The 26,482-nt window shown below is 44.9% G+C and overlaps 1 protein-coding gene across 1 annotated transcript in view; it reads right to left on the bottom strand.

The window, feature by feature from the left end:
- The window catches only part of TOGARAM2 (TOG array regulator of axonemal microtubules 2), a 181,111-nt gene that overhangs the window by 13,311 nt on the left and 141,318 nt on the right, over window positions 1-26,482 (bottom strand). The window contains exons 14-17 of the mRNA XM_082251010.1: window positions 18,950-19,108; window positions 17,703-17,820; window positions 16,322-16,428; window positions 15,880-16,090 (exon numbers count right to left, since the gene is read on the bottom strand). Of these exons, the coding sequence (XP_082107136.1) occupies window positions 15,880-16,090; window positions 16,322-16,428; window positions 17,703-17,820; window positions 18,950-19,108 (595 nt within the window). The remainder of the gene's footprint in view (window positions 1-15,879; window positions 16,091-16,321; window positions 16,429-17,702; window positions 17,821-18,949; window positions 19,109-26,482) is intronic.

Genomic DNA, 26,482 nt, shown 5'->3' with positions numbered 1-26,482 from the left:
TATTAAGAGCATTAAAGGGCCCCAGGCAATGCACTGCACTGGGGCCCCGCCTACACAATCCCAGAGGAGAATACAAATGAAAATTATGGATAAGGCGATATTTATTGGTACAGCAGTGCCAGGATAATGACAGCTTCCAAGGTCGGCAACTGGGTCTGGTGAACACACAGGGACGGGAGGCAGACTCGACTGTCCTGTGTGTTCCCATGGAAGCAGACAGCCATTCCTGCAGTTGTGGGCTCCCCCTCCACGGCCCAAGTGGCCTGACAGCAGAGCAGGGCCAAAAGGCACTTCCCACCTTCTAGATTTGGTGGGATGCCCACGGGATTCGGGACTAATGCTTGGCTGGGGCTGGGCAGGTGGGGCCCCCCAGGCAACTGCCCAACATGCCCATTCGGTAAGATGGCCCTGGAAGGTGCAGCAGCTGCAGGAGAGATATGAGGGCCACATGAAATGGCCTGGAGGGCCAGATTCGGCCCGCTGGCCTTGTGTTTGACACCCATGCTATAGGTGCTGTAAATATCTCCTAAACTTGCACCATTTAGGAGATATTTACATTGCATGCAGCCAGTGACGTCATCGGCGCATGCGCTCTGAAGGAACGGCCGCCCATGCCATTTCTTTACAGCCCAGTGCCGTGACCGGCGGCTCCCGAGCGCAGCCGGAGTCCGCAGACCCCGGAAGGAAGACGGGCGAAGATGGATGCGGCTGGCAACTGAGACATTGCGGGCTTCATTGCAGGTAAGTGTCACATAATGTGCTAGTATGTGATTAATACTAGCACATTATGCATTTACTTTGCAGGGGAAAAGAAAGAGAAAAAAAAAAGAGTTTACTTCTTTAATGTGTCAACGCCAGCAGGGTGTCAGCACGGTGCACTTCCCGAAAACTGCCAGCAGGGGGAGGCAGAGCACCTTCTGACAAGCTGGAGGCCGCACTCCACGGCCGCTATGTGCCTGTGGTCTGGAACCGAGCGCCATCTTGTGGCGAAGTGAGGGTATGACCATTACCTTTATTTTCCTTCTTTTTTTTAACAAAGTTACAAGAGAAAAGTAACAAAGGAAGAGGAACTGTTATGCTGGAGGTGCGTGATATTCTGTTCTCATACTGACCCTTCCTCCTCTACATAGCATGCAATGTTTTTACATTATTATTATTATTATTAATCATTTTTTTTATAGATATAATTTTTTACACCTAATTGATCCATAGATATACGCTTTCTAGCTCTAGATAGATATATATACACATCCTGTGTGCGTGTATATATACTGCTAAAAAAAAAAAAATGAAAGGAGCACTTTGAAAACAGATCTCAATGGGGAAAATTTCATGCTGGATATCTATACTGGTATGGACTGGGTAATGTGTTAAGATCTATACTGGTATGGACTGGGTAATGTGTTAGGATCTATACTGATATTGACTGGGTAATGTGTTAGGATCTATACTGGTATGGACTGGGTAATGTGTTAGGATCTATTCTAGTATGGACCGGGTAATGTGTTAAGATCTATACTGGTATGGACTGGGTAATGTGTTAGGATCTATACTGATATTGACTGGGTAATGTGTTAGGATCTATACTGGTATGAACTGGGTAATGTGTTAGGATCTATACTGGTATGAACTGGGTAATGTGTTAGGATCTATACTGGTATGGACTGGGTAATGGGTTAGGATCTATGGAATGGGTAAGTCGCGCTAATGAGTGATGTTGTCAAATATTTACATAAATGTCAAATCATATAAATCGTGAAAAAGTGTCCACATAGACTGTTCAATGGTCAAATAAATGTCCCAAAACTCAGGAGTTCTTCCAAACTCTTCAACTTGAAATATGAGCCACCAGATGAGTGATCTCCTTACCAGATAGATAAAGGAAATAGGCCCTCAAAACACCGGATGAAGTGGGTCTGCAGCCTCGAATCCAAAAATTGATGTGGTTCCCCGATAATGTTTGCATGTGAAGAGAAATTACATATCCATAGCGTGACACTGTATGACAATCTCTCAAACACCCAATATGTGAACCTTCACTATGAAAGGTAATAGGAAAGGCCACCACACCAGTGCAATTCACACTGCCAACGGCCAGGTAATACGTGAATAAGACAGCCCAATAACCACCAAGAGGATACAGAACCGCCACCAAAATCACTGCCTCTTACCAGAGTCTGATTTATGCAAGCCAAACGATCACAAAAAATGACTTCAGTGTGTGCCAAATACCATAAGGAAATAGGTGCAGCAATGTGAAGAGACACTCAGATGTAGATGGAGCCGGCGGCTCGCATCCTATCCACGCTTTCTCTATCTACATTGTTGTAAGTTGCTCTTCATTTTTTGAATTAAAGTGTGTTGGGTTTTACACTATGGAGTGCTTTTTTGTCTCCCTCTTTGGCTTGGTCGGCTGGACTTGGAGCAATTGACATCAGATATCCAGAGGATCGTTTGAGACCTTTTGCTTGTCACCTGTTACAGTCTGGTAATCGGCAGTGATTTTGGTCTTGATCATCAGACCTCTGAGTGTCTCTTCACATTGCTGCACCTATTTCCTTATGGTATTTGGCACACACTGAAGTCATTTTTTGTGATCGTTTGGCTTGCATAAATCAGACTCTGGTTTTGGGACATTTATTTGACCATTGAACAGTCTATGTGGACACTTTTTCACGATTTATATGATTTGACATTTATGTAAATATTTGACAACATCACTCATTAGCGCGACTTACCCATTCCATAGATCCTAACACATTACCCATTCCATAGATCCTAACACATTACCCATTCCATAGATCCTAACACATTACCCATTCCATACGTTTTTGATTGTTTGTCGCAATTTAAGTCGCTGCTGGAATACAATAGTTAGCGCAGGTATATTCCATACCTAATCTGTTAGGATCTATACTGGTATGGACTGGGTATTATGTTAGGATCTATACTGGTATGGACTGGGTAATTTATTAGGATCTATACTGGTATGGACTGGGTAATGTGTTAGGATCTATACTGGTATGGACTGGGTAATGTGTTAGGATTTATACTGGTATGGACTGGGTAATGCGTTAGGATCTATACTGGTATGGACTGGGTAATGTGTTAGGATTTATACTGGTATGGACTGGGTAATGCGTTAGGATCTATACTGGTATGGACTGGGTAATGCGTTAGGATCTATACTGGTATGGACTGGGTAATGTGTTAGGATCTATACTGGTATGGACTGGGTAATGTGTTAGGATCTATACTGGTATGGACTGGGTAATGTGTTAGGATCTATATTGGTATGGACTGGGTATTATGTTAGGATCTATACTGGTATGGACTGGGTAATTTATTAGGATATATACTGGTATGGACTGGGTAATGTGTTAGGATCTATACTGGTATGGACCGGGTAATGCGTTAGGATCTATACTGGTATGGACTGGGTAATGCGTTAGGATCTATACTGGTATGGACTGGGTAATGTGTTAGGATCTATACTGGTATGGACTGGGTAATGTGTTAGGATCTATACTGGTATGGACTGGGTAATGTGTTAGGATCTATATTGGTATGGACTGGGTATTATGTTAGGATCTATACTGGTATGGACTGGGTAATTTATTAGGATATATACTGGTATGGACTGGGTAATGTGTTAGGATCTATACTGGTATGGACTGGGTAATGTGTTAGGATCTATACTGGTATGGACTGGGTAATGTGTTAGGATCTATACTGGTATGGACTGGGTAATGCGTTAGGATCTATACTGGTATGGACTGGGTAATGTGTTAGGATCTATACTGGTATGGACTGGGTAATGAGTTAGGATCTATACTGGTATGGACTGGGTAATGTGTTAGGATCTATACTGGTATGGACTGGGTAATGTGTTAGGATCTATACTGGTATGGACTGGGTAATGTGTTAGGATCTATACTGGTATGGACTGGGTAATGTGTTAGGATCTATACTGGTATGGACTGGGTAATGTGTTAGGATCTATACTGGTATGGACTGGGTAATGTGTTAGGATCTATACTGGTATGGACTGGGTAATGCGTTAGGATCTATACTGGTATGGACTGGGTAATGTGTTAGGATCTATACTGGTATGGACTGGGTAATGTGTTAGGATCTATACTGGTATGGACTGGGTAATGTGTTAGGATCTATATTGGTATGGACTGGGTATTATGTTAGGATCTATACTGGTATGGACTGGGTAATTTATTAGGATATATACTGGTATGGACTGGGTAATGTGTTAGGATCTATACTGGTATGGACTGGGTAATGCGTTAGGATCTATACTGGTATGGACTGGGTAATGTGTTAGGATCTATACTGGTATGGACTGGGTAATGTGTTAGGATCTATACTGGTATGGACTGGGTAATGTGTTAGGATCTATATTGGTATGGACTGGGTATTATGTTAGGATCTATACTGGTATGGACTGGGTAATTTATTAGGATATATACTGGTATGGACTGGGTAATGTGTTAGGATCTATACTGGTATGGACTGGGTAATGTGTTAGGATCTATACTGGTATGGACTGGGTAATGTGTTAGGATCTATACTGGTATGGACTGGGTAATGCGTTAGGATCTATACTGGTATGGACTGGGTAATGTGTTAGGATCTATACTGGTATGGACTGGGTAATGTGTTAGGATCTATACTGCTATGGACTGGGTAATGTGTTAGGATCTATACTGGTATAGACTGGGTAATGTGTTAGGAAGGAAAGGATGACCCATTATTTGCTGGAAATGAAAATTATCACCCTACAGAGGGCTGAATTCAAAGCCATGTGAATAAAGTGTGACCGTACAATACAATGTAATATGTAAATATAAATAAAGTAGCAGATGGTATAATTAGGTTTTATCATACTTATTTACACCTTGCACTCTATTTATATTTTTACATGATATGGGAAGTGAGGCGCGGGGGGGGGGGGGGGGAGTATGATATGGGAAGGGAGGTGGAGGAGGGGGGGTATGATATGGGAAGGGAGGTGGGGGGGGGTGGGAGGGGGTTAAAAGGGACGAGTCATTGTTTATTAGTATTTTTGTATGTGATATTGATGGAAAATAATAAAGATATAAATAATTAACAAAATAACTTCATTTTTAGTGATACCAATAAAGTAGATTGTGATTCGATTATTTCATTGTCTTCCTAACTTTCTACCTCTGGATTAAGGCTGCTCATACATTGTACAATTTTCTTTAGATTTACCTTCCACTATGTAGTACAAAGGCTTTCCTTATAGGATAGAATTGAAATTGTTGTTTAGTTGTGACCTCATATAAGGCCCCCGTCACGCGGGCGGTTGCTCTGCCGCTGGTAAAAGCATGAAATTCCAACAATCCTGGGACAAAGATTTCTCACATCTCTACATTGCGATTAATGAACAGCCATCCCTTGGATGGAGAACTGCAAGAGTTGACTTCTTATATTACATAGTTACACAGTTATATAGTTACATAGTTATATAGTTACATAGTTATATAGTTACATAGTTATATAGTTATATAGTTACATAGTTACATAGTTACATAGTTATATAGTTACATAGTTATATAGTTATATAGTTATATAGTTATATAGTTACATAGTTACATAGTTATATAGTAGATGAGGTTGAATAAAGACATCCCTCCATGCAGTTCATCCTGTACAGGTGAGTGTGTGTCAGTGAGAATATTTATCTTCCATATCCCTGAATGTTGTGATCTGTAAGATGCCCATCCAAGACTCTTTTAACCACTTTAGGACCGCTCACGTTGCTGCTACTGCGGCACAGCGGCAGCCCTGAGTCCAGCGACGTAGACCTACATCACTGGACTCCTAGCTGTCTTGGAGGCACGCACACGCCGCCGAAGGCTCACCCCCCCTGTATTCAGTCACAGCGGGAGTCGGGCCAGGGGAGGAGAGGCAGCGATCACAGCCACTCTTCCCCGATCGTCGGAGAAAGTGTGAGAAGATCCGCCTGCTTATGGAAACAAAGTAGGCGGATCTTCTCTATGACAGACAGTGACAGATCACAGAATTCAGCATAGCTCAACCTGCGATCTGTGTCTGTGTCACACAACCCCCTCCCCCCACACACATCAGTAAGAATGAGGCATACATTTAACCCCTTGATCACCAACAGTGTTAACCCCTTCCCTGCCAGTGTCATTATTACAGTAACAGTGCATATTTATAGCACTGATTACTGCAGTAATGTCACTGGTAACCCCAAAAGTGTCAAAAATATCAGTCAAGGGTCCGATCTGTCCGCCGCAATGTCGCAGTCCCGCAAAAAAAAAAATCCCAGATCGCCGCCATTACCAGTAAAAAAAAAAAAACAATAAAAACGACATAAATCTTTCCCGTAGTTAGTAAACGCAATAACTTTTGCACAAACCAATCAAAATACGCTTATTGCGATTTTTTTTTTACCAAAAATATGTAGCAGAAAACAAATTGGCCTAAAATGTTAAAAAATTCTGATTTATAATTTTTTTTTGGGGAATCTTATATATCAGAATGTGAAAAATATTTTTTTTTTTTTTTTTTCAAAAAGTAAAAATCGCACAGGTGATCAAATACCACCAAAAGAAAGCTCTGTTTGTGGGAAAAAAAGACATCAATTGTATTTGGGTACAGCGTCGCACGACCGCGCAATTGTCTGTTAAAGTAATGCAGTGCCGAATATCAAAATTTAGATTTTCCAAGGCAAGGTTTTTGCTTTATGGCAACACAACCAATCTATCAAACCTCCACATACAGTATCTGACAAAAGTAAGTACACCCCTCCCATTCTATCTTTTCATGTGACAATACTGAAGAAATGAGACTTTGCTACAATGTAAAGTAGTGAGTGTACAGCTTGTATAACAGTGTAAATTTACTGTCCCCTCAAAATAACTCATCACACAGCCATTAATGTCTAAACCACTGGCAACAAAAGTGAGGACACCCCTAAGTGACAATGTACAAATTGGGCCCAAAGTGTCAATATTTTGTGTGGCCGCCATTATTTTCCAGCACTGCCTTCACCCTCTTGGGCATGGAGTTCACCAGAGCTTCACAGGTTGCCCTTGGAGTCCTCTTCCCCTCCCCCATGATGACATCACAGAGCTGGTGGATGTTAGAGACCTTCCCCTCCTCCACCTTCTGTTTGATGATGCCCCACAGATGCTCAATAGGGTTTAGGTCTGGAGACATGCTTGGCCAGTCCATCACCTTCACCCTCAGCTTCTTTAGTAAGGCAGTGGTCATCTTGGAGGTGTTTGGGGTTGTTATGTTGGAATATTGCCCTGCCCCCCAGTCTCTGAAGGGAGGGGATCATGCTCTGCTTCAGTATGTCACAGTACATGTTGGTATTCATGGTTCCCTCAATGATCTGTAGCTCCCCAGTGCCGGCAGCACTCATGCAGCCCAAGACCATGACACTCCCACCACCATGCCTGACTGTACGAAGACACACTTGTCTTTGTACTCCTCACCTGGTTGCCCCCACACACGCCTGACACCATCTGAACCAAATAAGTTTATCTTGGTCTCATCAGAGCACAGGAGATGGTTCCAGTAATCCATGTCCTTAGTCTGCTTGTCTTCAGCAAACCGTTTGCTGGCTTTCTTGTGCATCATCTTTAGAAGAGGCTTCCTTCTGGGATGACAGCCATGCAGACCAATTTGATGCAGTGTGCGGCGTATGGTCTGAGCACTGACAGGCTGACCCCTCCCCCACCCCTTCAACCTCTGCAGCAATGCTGGCAGCACTCATACGTCTATTTCCCAAAGACAACCTCTGGATATGACGCTAAGCACGGCACTCAACTCCTTTGGTGGACCATAGCGAGGCCTGTTCTGAGTGGAACCTGTCCTGTTAAACCGCTGTATGGTCTTGGCCACCGTGCTGCAGCTCAGTTTCATGTTCTTGGCAATCTTCTTATAGCCTAGGTCATCTTTATGTAGAGTAACAATTCTTTTTTTCAGATCCTCAGAGAGTTCTTTGCCATGACGTGCCATGTTGAACTTCCAGTGACCAGTATGAGAGAGTGAGAGCGATAACACCAAATGTAACACACCTCCCCCATTCACACCTGAGACCTTGTAACACTAACGAGTCACATGACACCGGGGAGGGAAAATGGCTAATTGGGCCCAATTTGGAGATTGTCACTTAGGGGTGTACTGACTTTTGTTGCCAGCAGTTTAGACATTAATGGCTGTGTGTTGAGTTATTTTGAGGGGACAGTAAATTTACACTGTTATACAAGCTGTACACTCACTACTTTACATTGTAGCAAAGTCTCATTTCTTCAGTGTTGTCACATGAAAAGATAGAATAAAATATTTACAATATTTGGTCAGATACAGTAAGTTCTGTTTGACACATTCTTTAAGATAACTTTTTACTTGTACAAATTATCCAGAAAAAAATAAAAATTATGGAAAAAAAAGAAAAGGTGGTGAGGGGAAATCCCTCTAGTGACATCTGTTGAAGAAGGGATTCCCCCTCTCTTCCTGTTGTGTCTCTTGAACAGGAAGTGAAGAAAAATCTCCTCAAGAGGACAAAGACTGCCAAAAAAAAAACAACAACTTTTCTCCACTTTATCCAAAACTAAACAAAAAGGAGATACACTTTAATCCTAATTTTTATTATTATTATGTTATAAAATAGGTTTCATATTATTGTTCTAGAAATCTTTGTGTGCAGATTTTGATCATTTTAGAAATTTATTAGTAAAATTTTATTTTTTATGTTTGAGTGTTCAGCTCAGTTGTTACATTTTAAATCTAAAAAAATAAAAAGGCCCCCATGGGTATGTCTATGAAGATTCTGATGTATCTAAGTCATGGTGTATCTAGTAGTAGGTGGTCACATTCAGCTGGACTTGTTCTGTAATGTTAAAGTGTCATTAAACCCCCATCATAAAAAATGATAAATAAATAAATGGTGAATTCCATGCAGTTCACACTCACTCATTACTATGAGATTCCTTTTCTGTATTCTGCAAAAAATCCTGGTTGATCCTGCTGCTCTCTATCTCCCCCTGCTGTCCATGTCCCCACTGCATTTGGGGATTTTGCAGAGCTGTGATGGCCGCTCTGCACATGCTCAGTTCTCAGTGAGTTTCTATGCTGAGCATTTCCTCCCTATCACATCTGAGCAGCCCATGTGACTATAGAGTCACACATGTGGGCGTGTACACCGTGGTAAAAGCCAGCCCACCCCATCCCTCCTTCTCAATCCCCACTAATCCACAATGAGGGGAGGGGGGATATTACATGTAGATTGATGGAGTCTTTACCTCCCTCTTATTCTAAGACACAGCCTGTGACTGGCAGAAATCAGCCCACACCGTTATTTCCACTAAATATAAAGATTTTATAAAAATATATATATATTTGTATGACATTTTTTAAGCAGTTTATTGATATTAATTATTTATCTTTACTCCGTATTTCAAAGTCTGTTTTTTTTGTATTTTGGACATGTGACCAGCAGCACAGGACTAGAAGCTCCTCCTGCTTATGTTTCCCTGCAGACAGGCTGGGAGAGAGCTGGGTCATGTGACAGCTGGATATTGATTAGGAAATGGTACTTAGATGTTTTTTTTTTATATTAAAATAATTACAGAGCCATCATCCACATACAGAAATAGAAGGGAGAATGTACCCCACTTACCGCAAAGTGACGTAGGGGTACGTCCGCTAACTTTGCGTGGTTATACTGGGAGGATGCCTCTAGCTAGAGGCATCACCCCGGTACCGTTGTTTAGAGCCGCCAGTCGGCTTTCAGGCGGTAACGAACGATGTGGCTCGGGAGCCGCTCGGTCGTTACCCCGGCGAGCTGGAGGGGACGTCCCACCCTCCCGCGGCCTTCCGCGGGTCTCCTGTCCCACCGGGAGACCCGAGCACCCAACCGTCACGTCCACCGGCTGGATGGAGTCCCGATCAAAGCCGGAAGCGGCTTCGATCGGGTCTCCGATGACGTAACCCAGAAGCGGCGTCCATGACGTCACGTCCGGGTTACTCTGCTGCTAAAGGCGGCAAATTCAAAAATTTACTCAAAAATGCAGTTTTCGGCGTTTTGAATACATGGAAGTGTAGTGGAGGGGTTTGGGGTCTTTTAGACCCCCGATCCCTCCATAAAGAGGACCTGTCACTGCATATTGGTGTCACAAGGGATGTTTACATTGCTTGTGACAGCAATAAAAGTGATTCAATTTTTATTTTTTTTAAAAACTTTGATAAAGTTAAAAAATAAATAAATAAATAAATAGGAAAAAGAAAATTTTAGCCGCCCCTTCACCTTTAGCTCGCGCACGAAAGAAAATGCATATGGAAGTCGAGCCGCAAATGAAATCGCTGTTCAAACCACATATGTGAGGTATCGCCACGACCGCCAGAGCGTGAGCAATAATTTAAAAAAAAGAGCTACACTCTGACTCTAAACTGGTAACCATTAAAAAATTTTAAATTCTCACCTATGGAGAATTCTATTGACCGTAGTTTGTCGCCATTCCACGGGGGGGGGGGGGGGGCGCAATTTTAAACCGTAACATGTTGGGTATCTATTTACTCAGTGTGACATCATCTTTCACATTATAGAAAATAATGGGCTAACTTTACTGTTTAGTATTTTTTTTTAAATGCAGTGAAATGTGATTTTTCGTAATTTTTCCCAAAAAATGGTGTTTTAAAGACCGCTGCGCAAATACCGCGTGACAAAAAATATTGCAATGACCGCCATTTTATTCTCCAGAGTCTTTGCTAAAAAAAATATATATATATAATGTTTGGGGGTTATAGGGCTGGGGCTTAGGTGGTTAAAGACGCTTTGAAGCTTCTCCAAGACACTTCTTCAGTTCCGATGAGTGTCAGTAAGATACCCCAAAATGTATATCCCCAGTAGTACAGACCCCCTCATCCAATCACTATGGAATGTGTGGATGTTGATTGTCCATGAACAGGTTAAGAGGTGTGAAAGTTAAGGAGATCTCCCAAACTAAAGAAAAGAAACATGCAGTGCAGTGGGAATGCAGAGACCTGAACATTGGTGGGGATGGGGGGGGGGGGGGGGACAAAACAACCTCTCAATGGCCCAACATAGTGGTGCAATTCTACAGGCCAAGACCTGGCAGCCTTTCTTCATCTTAAGGAAAGGGAACATTTTTGGAGGACAGTGAGGTCACATTTTGGACAGAGAGGACGATTGATTCACAGGAAGCATCAAGGAGGCCACCGATCTCCAACTGGAACAACCATCATTGACCAGGGGTGGGGCCTTTTACACCATCTGTCTATCACATAGTATTCTCTTCTAACATCTCTACATGGCATTTTATCCACAATTCAAAATATCAAAGAATTTACATTTATACAGACTTCCTGGCACCAATGATGGGACGATGTACCTGCAATGGGAGGATTCCACAACTTCACACCTCCCATCTTTTTCTTGGACAATCAATGTCTACACCAGGCTTTCTCAACCAATTTAGGTCTCAGGGAACCCTTCCTACAACCAGTTCATTTGGGGTCAATGAAAAATGCCCCTTATATTGGTGGTCAGTAGGAAGAATGCAACCCTTACTGAGAATCAGAACATCACCCATGCAGACAGCTATAAGAATCATTAGTGCAATGCCGATGGCTTTGCCAAGTGGCCTTGGCCTGGGAACTCTGCAGGCATCGTAAAAGTGAAGTTCAATCAGCCACAGCTCAAGGAACCCCCTAGAAACCTCTGGAGGAACCCAAGGCTCCACAGAACCCTGGTTGAGAATGGCTGCTCTACACATCCCATGCAGTGGTGGAGCTAGACTTTTAAAACAGGGGTGGCAAGGTATTATTTTGGGGGGTCAATATACAAAGTGTTCAATTACACTAAAAATAAGTTTCCTGTGTGTGCTGCCGCATTATGTTTTGTTTTGGAGCCGTTTGGAGCACGAAGGAGCTGCGTGTCAGCTTAACCAATGGAAAGTGTAGCAGCAACACGTCCCCCATATAGACCTCCCCCGGTACAGTAGGCCAGGGTAAGGTGAGGTCCCCCATATAGACCTCCCCCCATACAGTAGGCCAGGGTAAGGTGAGGTCCCGTCCCCATATAGATCCCTATAGATCCCCCTTACGGCATGCCAGGGTGGGGTGAGGAGGTCCCGTCCCCCATATAGATCCCCCCTTACAGCAGGCCAGGGTGAGGTGAGGTCCAGGGACCTCACCCTGGCCTACTGTACGGGGGGAGATCTATATGGGGGACAGGACCTCACCTCACCCTGGTCTACTGTAAGGGGGGATCTATATGGTGGAAGGAACCTCACCTCACCCTGCCCTGCTGTAAGGGGGGATCTTAATGGGGGACCTCACCTCACCCTGGCCTGCTGTAAGGGGGATCTATATGGGGGGTCCTCACCTCACCCTGGCATGCTGTAAGGGGGGATCTATATGGGGGGTCCTCACCTCACTCTGGCCTGCTGTAAGGGGGGATCTATATGGGGGACCTCACCTCACCCTGGCCTGCTGTAAGGGGGGATCTATATGGTGGAAGGAACCTCACCTCACCCTGCCCTGCTGTAAGGGGGGATCTTAATGGGGGACCTCACCTCACCCTGGCCTGATGTAAGGGGGGAGCTATATGGTGGAAGGAACCTCACCTCACCCTGCCCTGCTGTAAGGGGGGATCTTAATGGGGGACCTCACCTCACCCTGGCCTGCTGTAAGGGGGGATCTATATGGGGGGTCCTCACCTCACCCTGGCCTGCTGTAAGGGGGGAATCTATATGGGGGGTCCTCACCTCACCCTGGCCTGCTGTAAGGGGGGATCTATATGGGGGGTCCTCACCTCACCCTGGCCTGCTGTAAGGGGGATCTATATGGGGGGTCCTCACCTCACTCTGGCCTGCTGTAAGGGGGGATCTATATGGGGGACCTCACCTCACTCTGGCCTGCTGTAAGGGGGGATCTATATGGGGGACCTCACCCTGGCCTGCTGTAAGGGGGGATCTATATGGGGGACCTGGTCCCCCATATAGATCCACCCTTACAGCAGGCCAGGGTGAGGTGAGGTCCCCCATATAGATCCCCCCTTACAGTCAGCAGGCCAGGCATTTTGCAAGGGCAGGTTCCCCATAAGATAGATCCCCTTTCCTTTACAGACTTCTCACTACTCAGTCAGTCACTAGTACAGTCAGACAGTACTACAGTAGTAGTCTCTTACCTACCTTTTGTAGTGACCAGCATGCCCCCCATCAATGTAGTGACCAGCGTACCCCCCATCAATGTAGTGACCAGCATGCCCCCCATCAATGTAGTGACCAGTGTACCCCCCCATCAATGTAGTGACCAGCATGCCCCCCATCAATGTAGTGACCAGTGTACCCCCCATCAATGTAGTGACCAGCATGTCCCCCATCAATGTAGTTACCAGCGTACCCCCCATCAATGTAGTGACCAGCGTACCCCCCATCAATGTAGTGACCAGCATGCCCCCCATCAATGTAGTGACCAGCATGCCCCCCATCAATGTAGTGACAAGCGTACCCCCCATCAATGTAGTGACCAGCATGCCCCCCATCAATGTAGTTACCAGCGTACCCCCCATCAATGTAGTGACCAGCATGCCCCCCATCAATGTAGTGACAAGCGTACCCCCCCCATCAATGTAGTGACCAGCATGCCCCCCATCAATGTAGTGACCAGCATGCCCCCCATCAATGTAGTGACCAGCATGCCCCCCATCAATGTAGTGACCAGCATGCCCCCCATCAATGTAGTGACCAGCATGCCCCCCATCAATGTAGTGACCAGCATGCCCCCCATCAATGTAGTGACCAGAGTACCCCCCCCCATCAATATAGTGACCAGCATGCCGTGTCCCCTTCAATGCAGAGAGACTTACCTAAGGTAGAAGAACACAGCCTGACATCCATCCCACATGTTCAGTCTGCCCTGCAGCTAGTTCTCTCGACTAAGCGGTGAGCGCGGCACAGCGAACCAATCACGTCGTGAGTAGCAGCACGGCGAACCAATCAGGTGTGCAGGCACGCGTGATTGGTTAGCTGTGCAGCTGCTCACGGCGCCGCTGCTCACCGCTCAGTCAGGAGAACTAGCTGCAGGCAGGCAGACAGACGGAACATGTGGGACGGATGTCGGGCTCTGTTCTGCTACCTTCTACAACCACTGAGTATCGTACGTTCAGCGATGTGACTATCGCCCACGCTCTATCGTTCAGCCCTACCTATGAGTGTAATGTTTTCAGCGGGGTGGCAACAGGGGTGGCAAGGACTTTGTCTGGGGTGGCAATTGCCACCCCAGCTAGCCCTCTGGCTCCGCTACTGATCCCATGGTGATTGGATAAGGGTGTCGGTGCTTCCTGTGTGGATATAAATGTTGGGGGATATTCCTGACACTCATTAGAACTGAAGAAGTGGCTTGGAAAAGCTTCAAAACTTCTTCAACATTACAGAAGTCCGGCTGAATGCGATTGACTACTAGAGACCTCATTAGTGGTTATGCTACAACAGATGAACAAAGTGAGAATTAATGAGTAATTTCACAACTATAGTCATGGGTAACAATGTTTCTTTTTTTAATAAAATAAACGCTTATTGAGTAGGTAGGTTACAGAGGAGGGTGTTCCACAATACCAGAGGTTACGGAGGTAAGTGTATACAGGATTGTGACAAACTTACTCAGGACAGGGGCTTTTGGAGGGGACTGCAGGCTAGCCTCTTGCCTACTGAGGATGGGCCGTGGCTTGTGAGGGAACACTGCTCTTTGTGGGGTGTATGCTGGGGGGACCCTTGGAGTAATGTTACTTTGGATTCAGGTCCACATCTCCCCAAGACACACAGAGTATGGGACTCTAGGCCTAGGATCCATGTTAAAGGCCTAGCTGCATATTGCCAATAAAGGACTGCTCCACACAGTCAGACTCATGGCAGATGCTAATATCATCAGCCCAACCACCTGTCTTCCACACATTGTTGATTGTGCTGATTAACTCACCTATTGTCTACTGTGGGGATTTCTTTACACTTATAACAATGTGTATTGTACCCATAGGTGTTCACAGCCTATTGCATTAGGGTGTGCACTCCAATGCTCAAACTCATGGTACCGATCACTCACTGTGTTCATTCAGAAAGGGAAGGGGCCAGTAAATTACATATTTACAGGCCCCTTCCCCCACTCATTCTATAACATCCCCCTGTGTGTGTGTCCGAAGCAGCAGCCGGTGGGACAGAAGAGGAAGGACGCTGGCAGTGCTGCAGGGGGGAGCCAGAACAGTAGGGGGAATCTGCACTGCATGGGGTGATTAGAGTGTGCCCAGGCACACCTGGCACCACCTGTGTGCACGCCTATGATTGTACTTCATGAGCTCGATGATGGCAAGTCTTCTAGTTAATTAGCTAAAGTTAATTAAATCACTGTCATCTATTAGTTGCTAGTGGGAAAGTAGAATACTGTTTGTGTTGGTTGTTCCTTAGATATGTTAATTATATTTCTGTACACAATTTCATCTGCATATGATAATGTAATCAGGCTCCTGACCTGGTGGTGTATATATTTGATGTGAGATTGTTCAATAAATGTTCCAGATCTTATACAAGCTATTTTCAGCTAGTTTTGTATGGGGGCGGCTGTAATATCTGATATCTTTGTTCAAGACTGAAGGAAGCGGTATTCTGACGGAAGCCCATAAGCACATTGTGGGGTCGTGGTTCCGTTACAAGGATAACAAACATTGTATAACAAGATGGCAATAATGTTTCTACCATAGAACTAAACTTTGAATGTAATCAGAGGCCCTCCTATCTCATTGGTCATTATTTTTAATATTATTATTTTTTTTTTTAGTTATCCACTTACTGCAGTGATGTTGGAGGTGACAAACTTCACGTTGTTCTTGCAGTGCTCCAGGAGAAGCGTCACTCCATCGATTTTGCTTTGATATTCCTTAGCAGAGAGTAGTTTGCTGAGCTCCTTTAGTTGCTCCGTTACCTCCGCTGCCCGGATAGGCGGCTTCCGAGGGACCGGTGATTCCTGAGGTTCTGGTTGCACATCTGCAGGTCTGCTAATGCTACAGAAAAAAAAGATGTAATTTATTCCAGGATGTCCCAAACTGATCCTCAGATCCACGGACCGGGAATGTTCTCATAGCGGTCAATGATGTTCTTTCCGGGGACAAAGCAAGCTTCACCCCACCGCCCTCATTATATCAATGGACTGTAGAGATGGGGGAACTTTGCCATATTCAGGGGAATCTGCGCTCTGCTATAAAAATGTAAATATATCAATTTTATAGATGTACCTTTCCTCTGGTTCCTGGACGTCCTGGGCCATCACCCCTGCACTATTCTTCTGAGGAGGACGCTGGCTTCTAGCAGACGGGACCTCTGAGATGCTGTCACTCAGCTCCTGGAATAATCGTAATATCATGTATTATAAAGTGTGTGTAACACTGGGGTCACCAAACTGCGGCCTGCGGGACGTTGCATGCCTTTATCTGGTCCTTGGGCACTATTTCTTCCAATGACACCAATGATGGGGCACTATTCCTACACTGACACCAATGATGGGACACTATTCCTCCTACTGACACCAATGATGGGGCACTATTCCTCCCACTGACACCAATGATGGGGCACTATTCCTCCCACTGACACCAATGATGGAGCACTATTCCCCCCACTGACACCAATGACGGGGACACTATTCCTCCCACTGACACCAATGATGGGGCACTATTCCTCCCATTGACACCAATGATGGGGCACTATTCCTCCCACTGACACCAATGATGGGGCACTATTCCTCCCATTGACACCAATGATGGGGCACTATTCCTCCCACTGACACCAATGATGGGGCACTATTCCTCCCACTGACACCAATGATGGGCCACTATTCCTCCCACTGACACCAATGATGGGACACTATTCCTCCCACTGACACCAATGATGGAGCACTATTCCTCCCACTGACACCAATGATGGGACACTATTCCTCCCACTGACACCAATGATGGGACACTATTCCTCCCACTGACACCAATGATGGAGCCCTATTCCTCCCACTGACATCAATGATGGGGCACTATTCCTCCCACTGACACCAATGATGGGGCACTATTCCTCCCACTGACACCAATGATGGGGCACTATTCCTCCCACTGACACCAATGATAGGACACTATTCCTCCCACTGACACCAATGATGGGGCACTATTCCTCCCACTGATACCAATGATGGGGCACTATTCCTCCCACTGATACCAATGATTGGGCACTATTCCTCCCACTGACACCAATGATGGGGCACTGTTCCTCCCACTGACACCAATGAGAGGGCACTATTCCTCCCACTGACACCAATGATGGGGCACCATTCCTCCCACTGACACCAATGATGGGGCACTATTCCTCCCACTGACACCAATGATGGGGCACTATTCCTCCAACTGACGCCAATGATGGGGCACTATTCCTCCCACTGACACCAATGATGGGACACTATTACTCCCAACCCCCCCCCCCCCCCACACTGATGCTGAGGGCTTTTTTTATTCCCATTGGCCACAGTCTGGCCCCCTTAAAGTATTGAAGGTCAGTAAGCTGGCCCTTTGTTTTGAAGGTTTGGAGACCCCGGGTGTAAAACATGAAATACGAGGCCCATCCCCCCATCTCACGTACTTTCTGCCTCACGGTGGCGATGAGGTCGCGGAGCTCATGTGACGGGATCAAACGTTCCATCTGCACCTCGAACTTGGGATGAGTCATGACCAGACTGAACATCCGACGTCCGTAAAACCTGCAATACGGCGATTATTATTATAATGCAATGTGTGGATCACAGTTAGGACTGTAGGTGGGGGAGGGGAGGGGGCATTTAAATCCTCCCGCCAGCCTTGCAAAGTTACACCGGCCCCTCTCTTCTCCTCTCACAATGTGCATTAGAAGCTGCAGCAAGTCAGATAGAGCTCCGCCCCATTTCCTGGCTGGAGGATGTCCAGTGTCCCCGACCCCGCTCCCTTCATTCTTTTGATTTTTTATTTTAATCACGGAGGCTCAGCATCACATGTGAGCGTTTCCTACAGTGAAACTATGTATGGCCTCTCTGATCTGCCATGATCTGCCTGCATTGCATAGAAAAACACAGAGACCCATTGAGTGTGACAAGGGGTGGGCAGGATGGGCGGCTGCCCTGGGCGCAATGGGTTATTGCAAGGATGGGGGCGCCCTGGCCCTAACCCTAAGGTAAGGGGGGCGCAGATTGGCATATTTGCCCTGGATGACCTAGTTCTGGCACTGAGTGGTCCTAGTGCTGTAACCGTTTCCTGCACACCCCTCATTTGGAGTAAATCACTCGCAGTCCCTCCTGACAAGTAATGGAGATTTTCTTTTTACCTGCTCAGGAATTTGTATCTCTGTCTATCCAGTTCTGAGAGTTACACAGCTCTGTCTGGCAGGGCGGGGAGATCTGCTTTTCCTCTGCTGCAGTTCAGTAACACTTACAGGTCTCTTTCTTGATCTCCCCTGTGATTGGACAGTGAAAAAAGTAGAAGCGCAGTGATGAGCTCCTCCCTCTGCCACTTTACTTTCTCCTCCTGTCAGGATATTCCCTGTTAGCACTGCAACAGAACCGACTGGTTCCTTGTGCTGCTTCTCCCTCCCCCAGTCTGAGCTCTGCTGTACAGGGACTGCAAGATACCAGGTTATATCCAGGTACTTACATGGCTTGTGTTAAAAATTTACATTTAACGAAGTATTACTGAATTCAATGTTTTCCGCTACCCTAGCTGCTTATTAATGGCGTGTGTGAGCTGCCCCGCGCAGAGGAAAAGGGGCCCCCAAGGAAGGGACCAAAAAAAAAAAATCCTTTAATGAGTCAAAGTCTATTGAACCCTATGGCTGGGAGGAGGACCCCTGTATGAAGGTACCTGGTGTCTTGCTGTCCATCCTGAACCAGTCTGACGAGAGTGCGGAGGAAGGTGTCTGTACTTTCTCTGGATCCACACAGAAGTTTCTCTGCCCCCAGGAGCTCCACCGCCCTGAGAAGATGTTTGGCCGTACATTTCCTCACTGAGCTGTTCCGGTGACTGTGGAGGAAAATGGAACAAATGACAACCTCAGGAGACCACAATGGGCATCAACATCTCAATCAACGTCAGTTATGACGAAACGCGTAGGGAAGAGCTAACGTGTGACGACGCCAGAGAACCACTGGAAAGGGGCTTCCGGCCTCTAAAAGTGATCCAGCAGCTACTCAGCCCCTTGGTTCACTTTCAGCAGAAAGACCGGTGCCTGAGGAAAATCTTCATACCGGATATATGGCTTCCAGCTGCAGCCATAATTCCAGAATTATACCTCAAACTAATGGCGTGTTTTCCCAGTTAGGTGGTCGGCAAATGGTAAAAGTGGACCTACCATCAGCACAGGGCCATTTATACACACAACATACACAGAGCCATTTATACACACAACATACACAGAGCCATTTATACACACAACATACACAGAGCCATTTATACACACAACATACACAGAGCCATTTATACACAAAGCATACACAGAGCCATTTATACACACAACATACACAGAGCCATTTATACACACAACATACACAGAGCCATTTATACACACAGCATACACAGAGCCATTTATACACACAACATACACAGAGCCATTTATACACACAACATACACAGAGCCATTTATACACACAACATACACAGAGCCATTTATACACAAAGCATACACAGAGCCATTTATACACACAACATACACAGAGCCATTTATACACACAGCATACACAGAGCCATTTATACACACAACATACACAGGACCATTTATACACAAAGCATACACAGAGCCATTTATACACACAACATACACAGAGCCATTTATACACACAACATACACAGAGCCATTTATACACAAAGCATACACAGAGCCATTTATACATACAACTTACACAGAGCCATTTATACACACAACATACACAGAGCCATTTATACACACAACATACACAGGACCATTTATACACACAACATACACAGAGCCATTTATACACACAACATACACAGAGCCATTTATACACACAACATACACAGAGCCATTTATACACACAACATACACAGAGCCATTTATACACACAACATACACAGAGCCATTTATACACACAACATACACAGAGCCATTTATACACACAACATACACAGAGCCATTTATACACACAACATACACAGAGCCATTTATACACACAGCATACACAGAGCCATTTATACACACAACATACACAGAACCATTTATACACAAAGCATACACAGAGCCATTTATACACACAACATACACAGAGCCATTTATACACAAAGCATACACAGAGCCATTTATACACACAGCATACACAGGACCATTTATACATACAACATACACAGAGCCATTTATACACAAAGCATACACAGAGCCATTTATACACACAACATACACAGAGCCATTTATACACAAAGCATACACGGAGCCATTTATACACACAACATACACAGAGCCATTTATACACACAACATACACAGAGCCATTTATACACACAACATACACAGAGCCATTTATACACACAACATACACAGAGCCATTTATACACACAACATACACAGAGCCATTTATACACACAACATACACAGGGCCATTTATACACACAACATACACAGAGCCATTTATACACACAACATACACAGAGCCATTTATACACACAACATACACAGAGCCATTTATACACACAACATACACAGGGCCATTTATACACACAACATACACAGAGCCATTTATACACACAACATACACAGAGCCATTTATACACACAACATACACAGAGCCATTTATACACACAACATACACAGAACCATTTATACACAAAGCATACACAGAGCCATTTATACACACAACATACACAGAGCCATTTATACACACAGCATACACAGAGCCATTTATACACAAAGCATACACAGGGCCATTTATACACACAACATACACAGAGCCATTTATACACACAACATACACAGAGCCATTTATACACACAACATACACAGAGCCATTTATACACACAACATACACAGAGCCATTTATACACACAGCATACACAGAGCCATTTATACACAAAGCATACACAGAGCCATTTATACACACAACATACACAGAGCCATTTATACACACAACATACACAGAGCCATTTATACACACAGCATACACAGAGCCATTTATACACAAAGCATACACAGGGCCATTTATACACACAACATACACAGAGCCATTTATACACACAACATACACAGAGCCATTTATACACAAAGCATACACAGAGCCATTTATACACACAACATACACAGAGCCATTTATACACACAACATACACAGAGCCATTTATACACATGGCATACACAGAGCCATTTATACACACAACATACACAGGACCATTAATACACACAACATACACAGAGCCATTTATACACACAACATACACAGAGCCATTTATACACACAACATACACAGGGCCATTTATACACACAACATACACAGAGCCATTTATACACACAACATACACAGAGCCATTTATACACACAGCATACACAGAGCCATTTATACACACAACATACACAGAGCCATTTATACACACAACATACACAGGACCATTTATACACACAACACACACAGAGCCATTTATACACAAAGCATACACAGAGCCATTTATACACACAACATACACAGAGCCATTTATACACACAACATACACAGAGCCATTTATACACACAACATACACGGAGCCATTTATACACAAAGCATACACAGAGCCATTTATACACACAGCATACACAGAGCCATTTATACACACAGCATACACAGAGCCATTTATACACAAAGCATACACAGAGCCATTTATACACCCAACATACACAGAGCCATTTATACACACAACATACACAGAGCCATTTATACACAAAGCATACACAGAGCCATTTATACACACAACATACACAGAGCCATTTATACACAAAGCATACACAGAGCCATTTATACACACAGCATACACAGAGCCATTTATACACACAACATACACAGAGCCATTTATACACAAAGCATACACAGAGCCATTTATACACACAACATACACAGAGCCATTTATACACACAGCATACACAGGACCATTTATACACACAACATACACAGAGCCATTTATACACAAAGCATACACAGAGCCATTTATACACACAACATACACAGAGCCATTTATACACACAACATACACAGAGCCATTTATACACACAACATACACAGGGCCATTTATTCACACAACATACACAGAGCCATTTATACACAAAGCATACACAGAGCCATTTATACACACAACATACACAGAGCCATTTATACACAAAGCATACACAGAGCCATTTATACACACAACATACACAGAGCCATTTATACACAAGGCATACACAGAGCCATTTATACACACAACATACACAGAGCCATTTATACACACGACATACACAGAGCCATTTATACACAAGGCATACACAGAGCCATTTATACACACAACATACACAGAGCCATTTATACACACAACATACACAGAGCCATTTATACACAAAGCATACACAGAGCCATTTATACACACAGCATACACAGGGCCATTTATACACAAAGCATACACAGAGCCATTTATACACACAACATACACAGAGCCATTTATACACACAACATACACAGAGCCATTTATACACACAACATACACAGAGCCATTTATACACTCAACATACACAGAGCCATTTATACACACAACATACACAGGGCCATTTATACACAAAGCATACACAGAGCCATTTATACACAAAGCATACACAGAGCCATTTATACATACAACTTACACAGAGCCATTTATACACACAACATACACAGAGCCATTTATACACACAACATACACAGGACCATTTATACACACAACATACACAGAGCCATTTTCAAGTATTCATACCCCTTGAATTTTCCACATTTTATCAAGTTACCAGTGGTGGTTGGTGCTCCATTGGCCGGGGGGGGGGGGGAGTAGACGGACCACACCATACCCCCCCCCCCCCGGACCACACCAGCTCCAGCCCGCACACCATACACCCCCCCCCCCCCCCCCCCGGACCACACCAGTTCCACCAATATCACACGCACCGTTGCCGGCTATGTCACCCTGCACTGACATGGAGGGCAGGCAGCGGCGGCATCGGCTTGCCCCGGCAGCAGCGGCAGTGGCGGCTTCCCCTGCGTCTCCTCCCTCCTCCTCCTCCTTGGCCAATAGCATGGTTTCCCCTTTCGGACAATTGGGAAATGGGTCTCAGGACCCGCTTCCTGATTGACTAAGAGGAGAATCCGTGTGACAATAGTGAATAATAATTCGCTATTGTCACACAACTGGGTGGGCTCAGGGCGCACTGCTCTGCGCCCCGAGCCCGCCCTTTTTTTAAGCCTATTAGAGCCTCTGGCTCTAATCACATGCTTCAAAAAAAAAAAACCCCCATTGGAATCCATGCGTCCGGAGCCCTGCATGTAGATTAGGGGGCCGGACACATGGATGGGGGGGCGGCCCCTGCATGTTACAACCAAAAATGTAAATTTATTTTATTGGGATTTTATGTGATAGACCAACACAAAGTGACACATAATTGTGAAGTGGAAGGAAAATGATAAATGATACAAATAAATCTGTGGTGGGATGGAGAAGATGAGGTTGGAGAAGGAGGAGGTGGGATGGAGGAGATGAGATTGGAGAAAGAGGAGGTGGGATGGAGGAGATGAGATTGGAGAAGGAGGAGATGGGATGGAGGAGATGAGATTGGAGAAGGAGGAGGTGGGATGGAGGAGATCAGATTGGAGAAGGAGGAGGTGGGATGGAGGAGATGAGATTGGAGAAAGAGGAGGTGGGATGGAGGAGATGAGATTGGAGAAGGAGGAGATGGGATGGAGGAGATGAGATTGGAGAAGGAGGAGGTGGGATGGAGGAGATCAGATTGGAGAAGGAGGAGGTGGGATGGAGGAGATGAGATTGGAGAAAGAGGAGGTGGGATGGAGAAGATGAGATTGGAGAAGGAGGAGGTGGGATGGAGGAGATGAGATTGGAGAAGGAGGAGGTGGGATGGAGGAGATCAGATTGGAGAAGGAGGAGGTGGGATGGAGGAGATGAGATTGGAGAAGGAGGAGGTGGGATGGAGGAGATGAGATTGGAGAAAGAGGAGGTGGGATGGAGAAGATGAGATTGGAGAAGGAGGAGGTGGGATGGAGGAGATGAGATTGTAGAAGGAGGAGGTGGGATGGAGGAGATCAGATTGGAGAAGGAGGAGGTGGGATGGAGGAGATGAGATTGGAGAAGGAGGAGGTGGGATGGAGAAGATGAGATTGGAGAAGGAGGAGGTGGGATGGAGGAGATGAGATTGTAGAAGGAGGAGGTGGGATGGAGGAGATCAGATTGGAGAAGGAGGAGGTGGGATGGAGGAGATGAGATTGGAGAAGGAGGAGGTGGGATGGAGGAGATGAGATTGGAGAAGGAGGAGGTGGGATGGAGGAGATGAGATTGGAGAAGGAGGAGGTGGGATGGAGGAGATGAGATTGGAGAAGGAGGAGGTGGGATGGAGAAGATGAGATTGGAGAAGGAGGAGGTGGGATGGAGGAGATGAGATTGGAGAAGGAGGAGGTGGGATGGAGGAGATGAGATTGGAGAAGGAGGAGGTGGGATGGAGGAGATGAGATTGGAGAAGGAGGAGGTGGGATGGAGGAGATGAGATTGGAGAAGGAGGAGGTGGGATGGAGGAGATGAGATTGGAGAAGGAGGAGGTGGGATGGAGGAGATGAGATTGGAGAAGGAGGAGGTGAGATGGAGGAGATGAGATTGGAGAAAGAGGAGGTGGGATGGAGAAGATGAGATTGGAGAAGGAGGAGGTGGGATGGAGGAGATGAGATTGGAGAAGGAGGAGGTGGGATGGAGGAGATGAGATTGGAGAAGGAGGAGGTGGGATGGAGGAGATCAGATTGGAGAAGGAGGAGGTGGGATGGAGGATATATTAAGTTGTAAGAGTTGTTAAAATAAAAGTGGGTGCGCTGAAGGTTAGTGGGATGCCCAGTGGGCTAATTTGGTGGGACGGCCAGTAGAAATGTTGGTGGTCAGGCCTGGGGGGGTCCAGGCCTTACGCTGTGTAAGGGGGCCACAGGTTTATTATTATTGATTGAACTCGATTGACATTTCATCTTTTTTCATCCTGACTATGTAACTGATGGTGATAAGTGGCAGCTTTTCAAGAAATGGGCCACCAGAATGGAATGGAAAGTATTTGTGGTCTTTATCTGGTTGCTCATACAATGGGTGCCCTGGGCTGACAAGGTCACTTCAAGTCCATGCATGCTGAGTAAGTTGGCAATGTAACCCTTTCAGGAATGGATTACATACCTGTTAAAGAAATGATGAATGTTTCATAATTATTATGTGTGTTATAATCATTTATGTATACACATATAGAGTATATCTAGAAACTGCATTTCTTCAGCAGATTCTGCTAATAATTTAAACATTGGCTACTGCATATCCTGTCATATGTTCTTTGTTAAAGTTTTCACATTTACAAAGACTTACTACATTGCCTGACTTCGTATATCCTGTCCAGATGTTTTAGAATACAATAGACTACTGTTCAACCCCCCCCCCCCCCTTAGGATATATTAAAGGCTGTCAATCATTGTTCAAAGGAGGGGGGGGGGGGTTTCAATCTTAACTTTGTCCAAAGTGTATATAAGGATAAGGAGACACATATGCAAACCAGACGAGTCATAGTAGCTAGCAGCAGTGTGTCAGTATGACCTGTCTCCTCGTATACGAGTATTAAATGAATTCTTCTTTGAATCAGCTTGTGGTCTAAAAGGTAAATTCCTTGACAATATCACTGATAACGCCTTCATCAGTTTCATCTACATACTTGTCTTAGAGAGAGTATCGAACATTGGGGCATAGGTTGGGATTTTAAAGGGTACCGTTTTACAACCAATACAACACAAAAATGTGTAATATAAAGTTTATCTAAAAAGTTTTACTTTATTGTTCACATGGATTTCCCAACAACGGGACAAACAAAAATAAACAATAATGTTACAGGACAGTATGAAAACATAACCATAGTAACAGACATATATTGATAAAATATCATAATAAGGTCAAATCCTTGAATATGTGGGCGGACTCATCAGAGGCCACGGCCAGCCTGGGTGTACCAGAGCCAGTGTGTATCTCTCTAATGGATCCAAGCTCCACTACCCGACATGTTTCGCGGTGTGTACCGCTTCCTCAGGGGCACAAGGGATAGAGCTTAATGATAAGCAACTAAAAAGATGACAAGAAAAGTACAGAGTTATTATACTTAAATATCACGGTTACACTTTATCTTCATGCCA

Source organism: Pelophylax lessonae, assembly GCF_965119305.1.
Source record: "Pelophylax lessonae genome assembly, chromosome: 3".
Taxonomy (NCBI): domain Eukaryota; kingdom Metazoa; phylum Chordata; class Amphibia; order Anura; family Ranidae; genus Pelophylax; species Pelophylax lessonae.
This window is presented reverse-complemented; position numbering and strand designations above follow the sequence as displayed.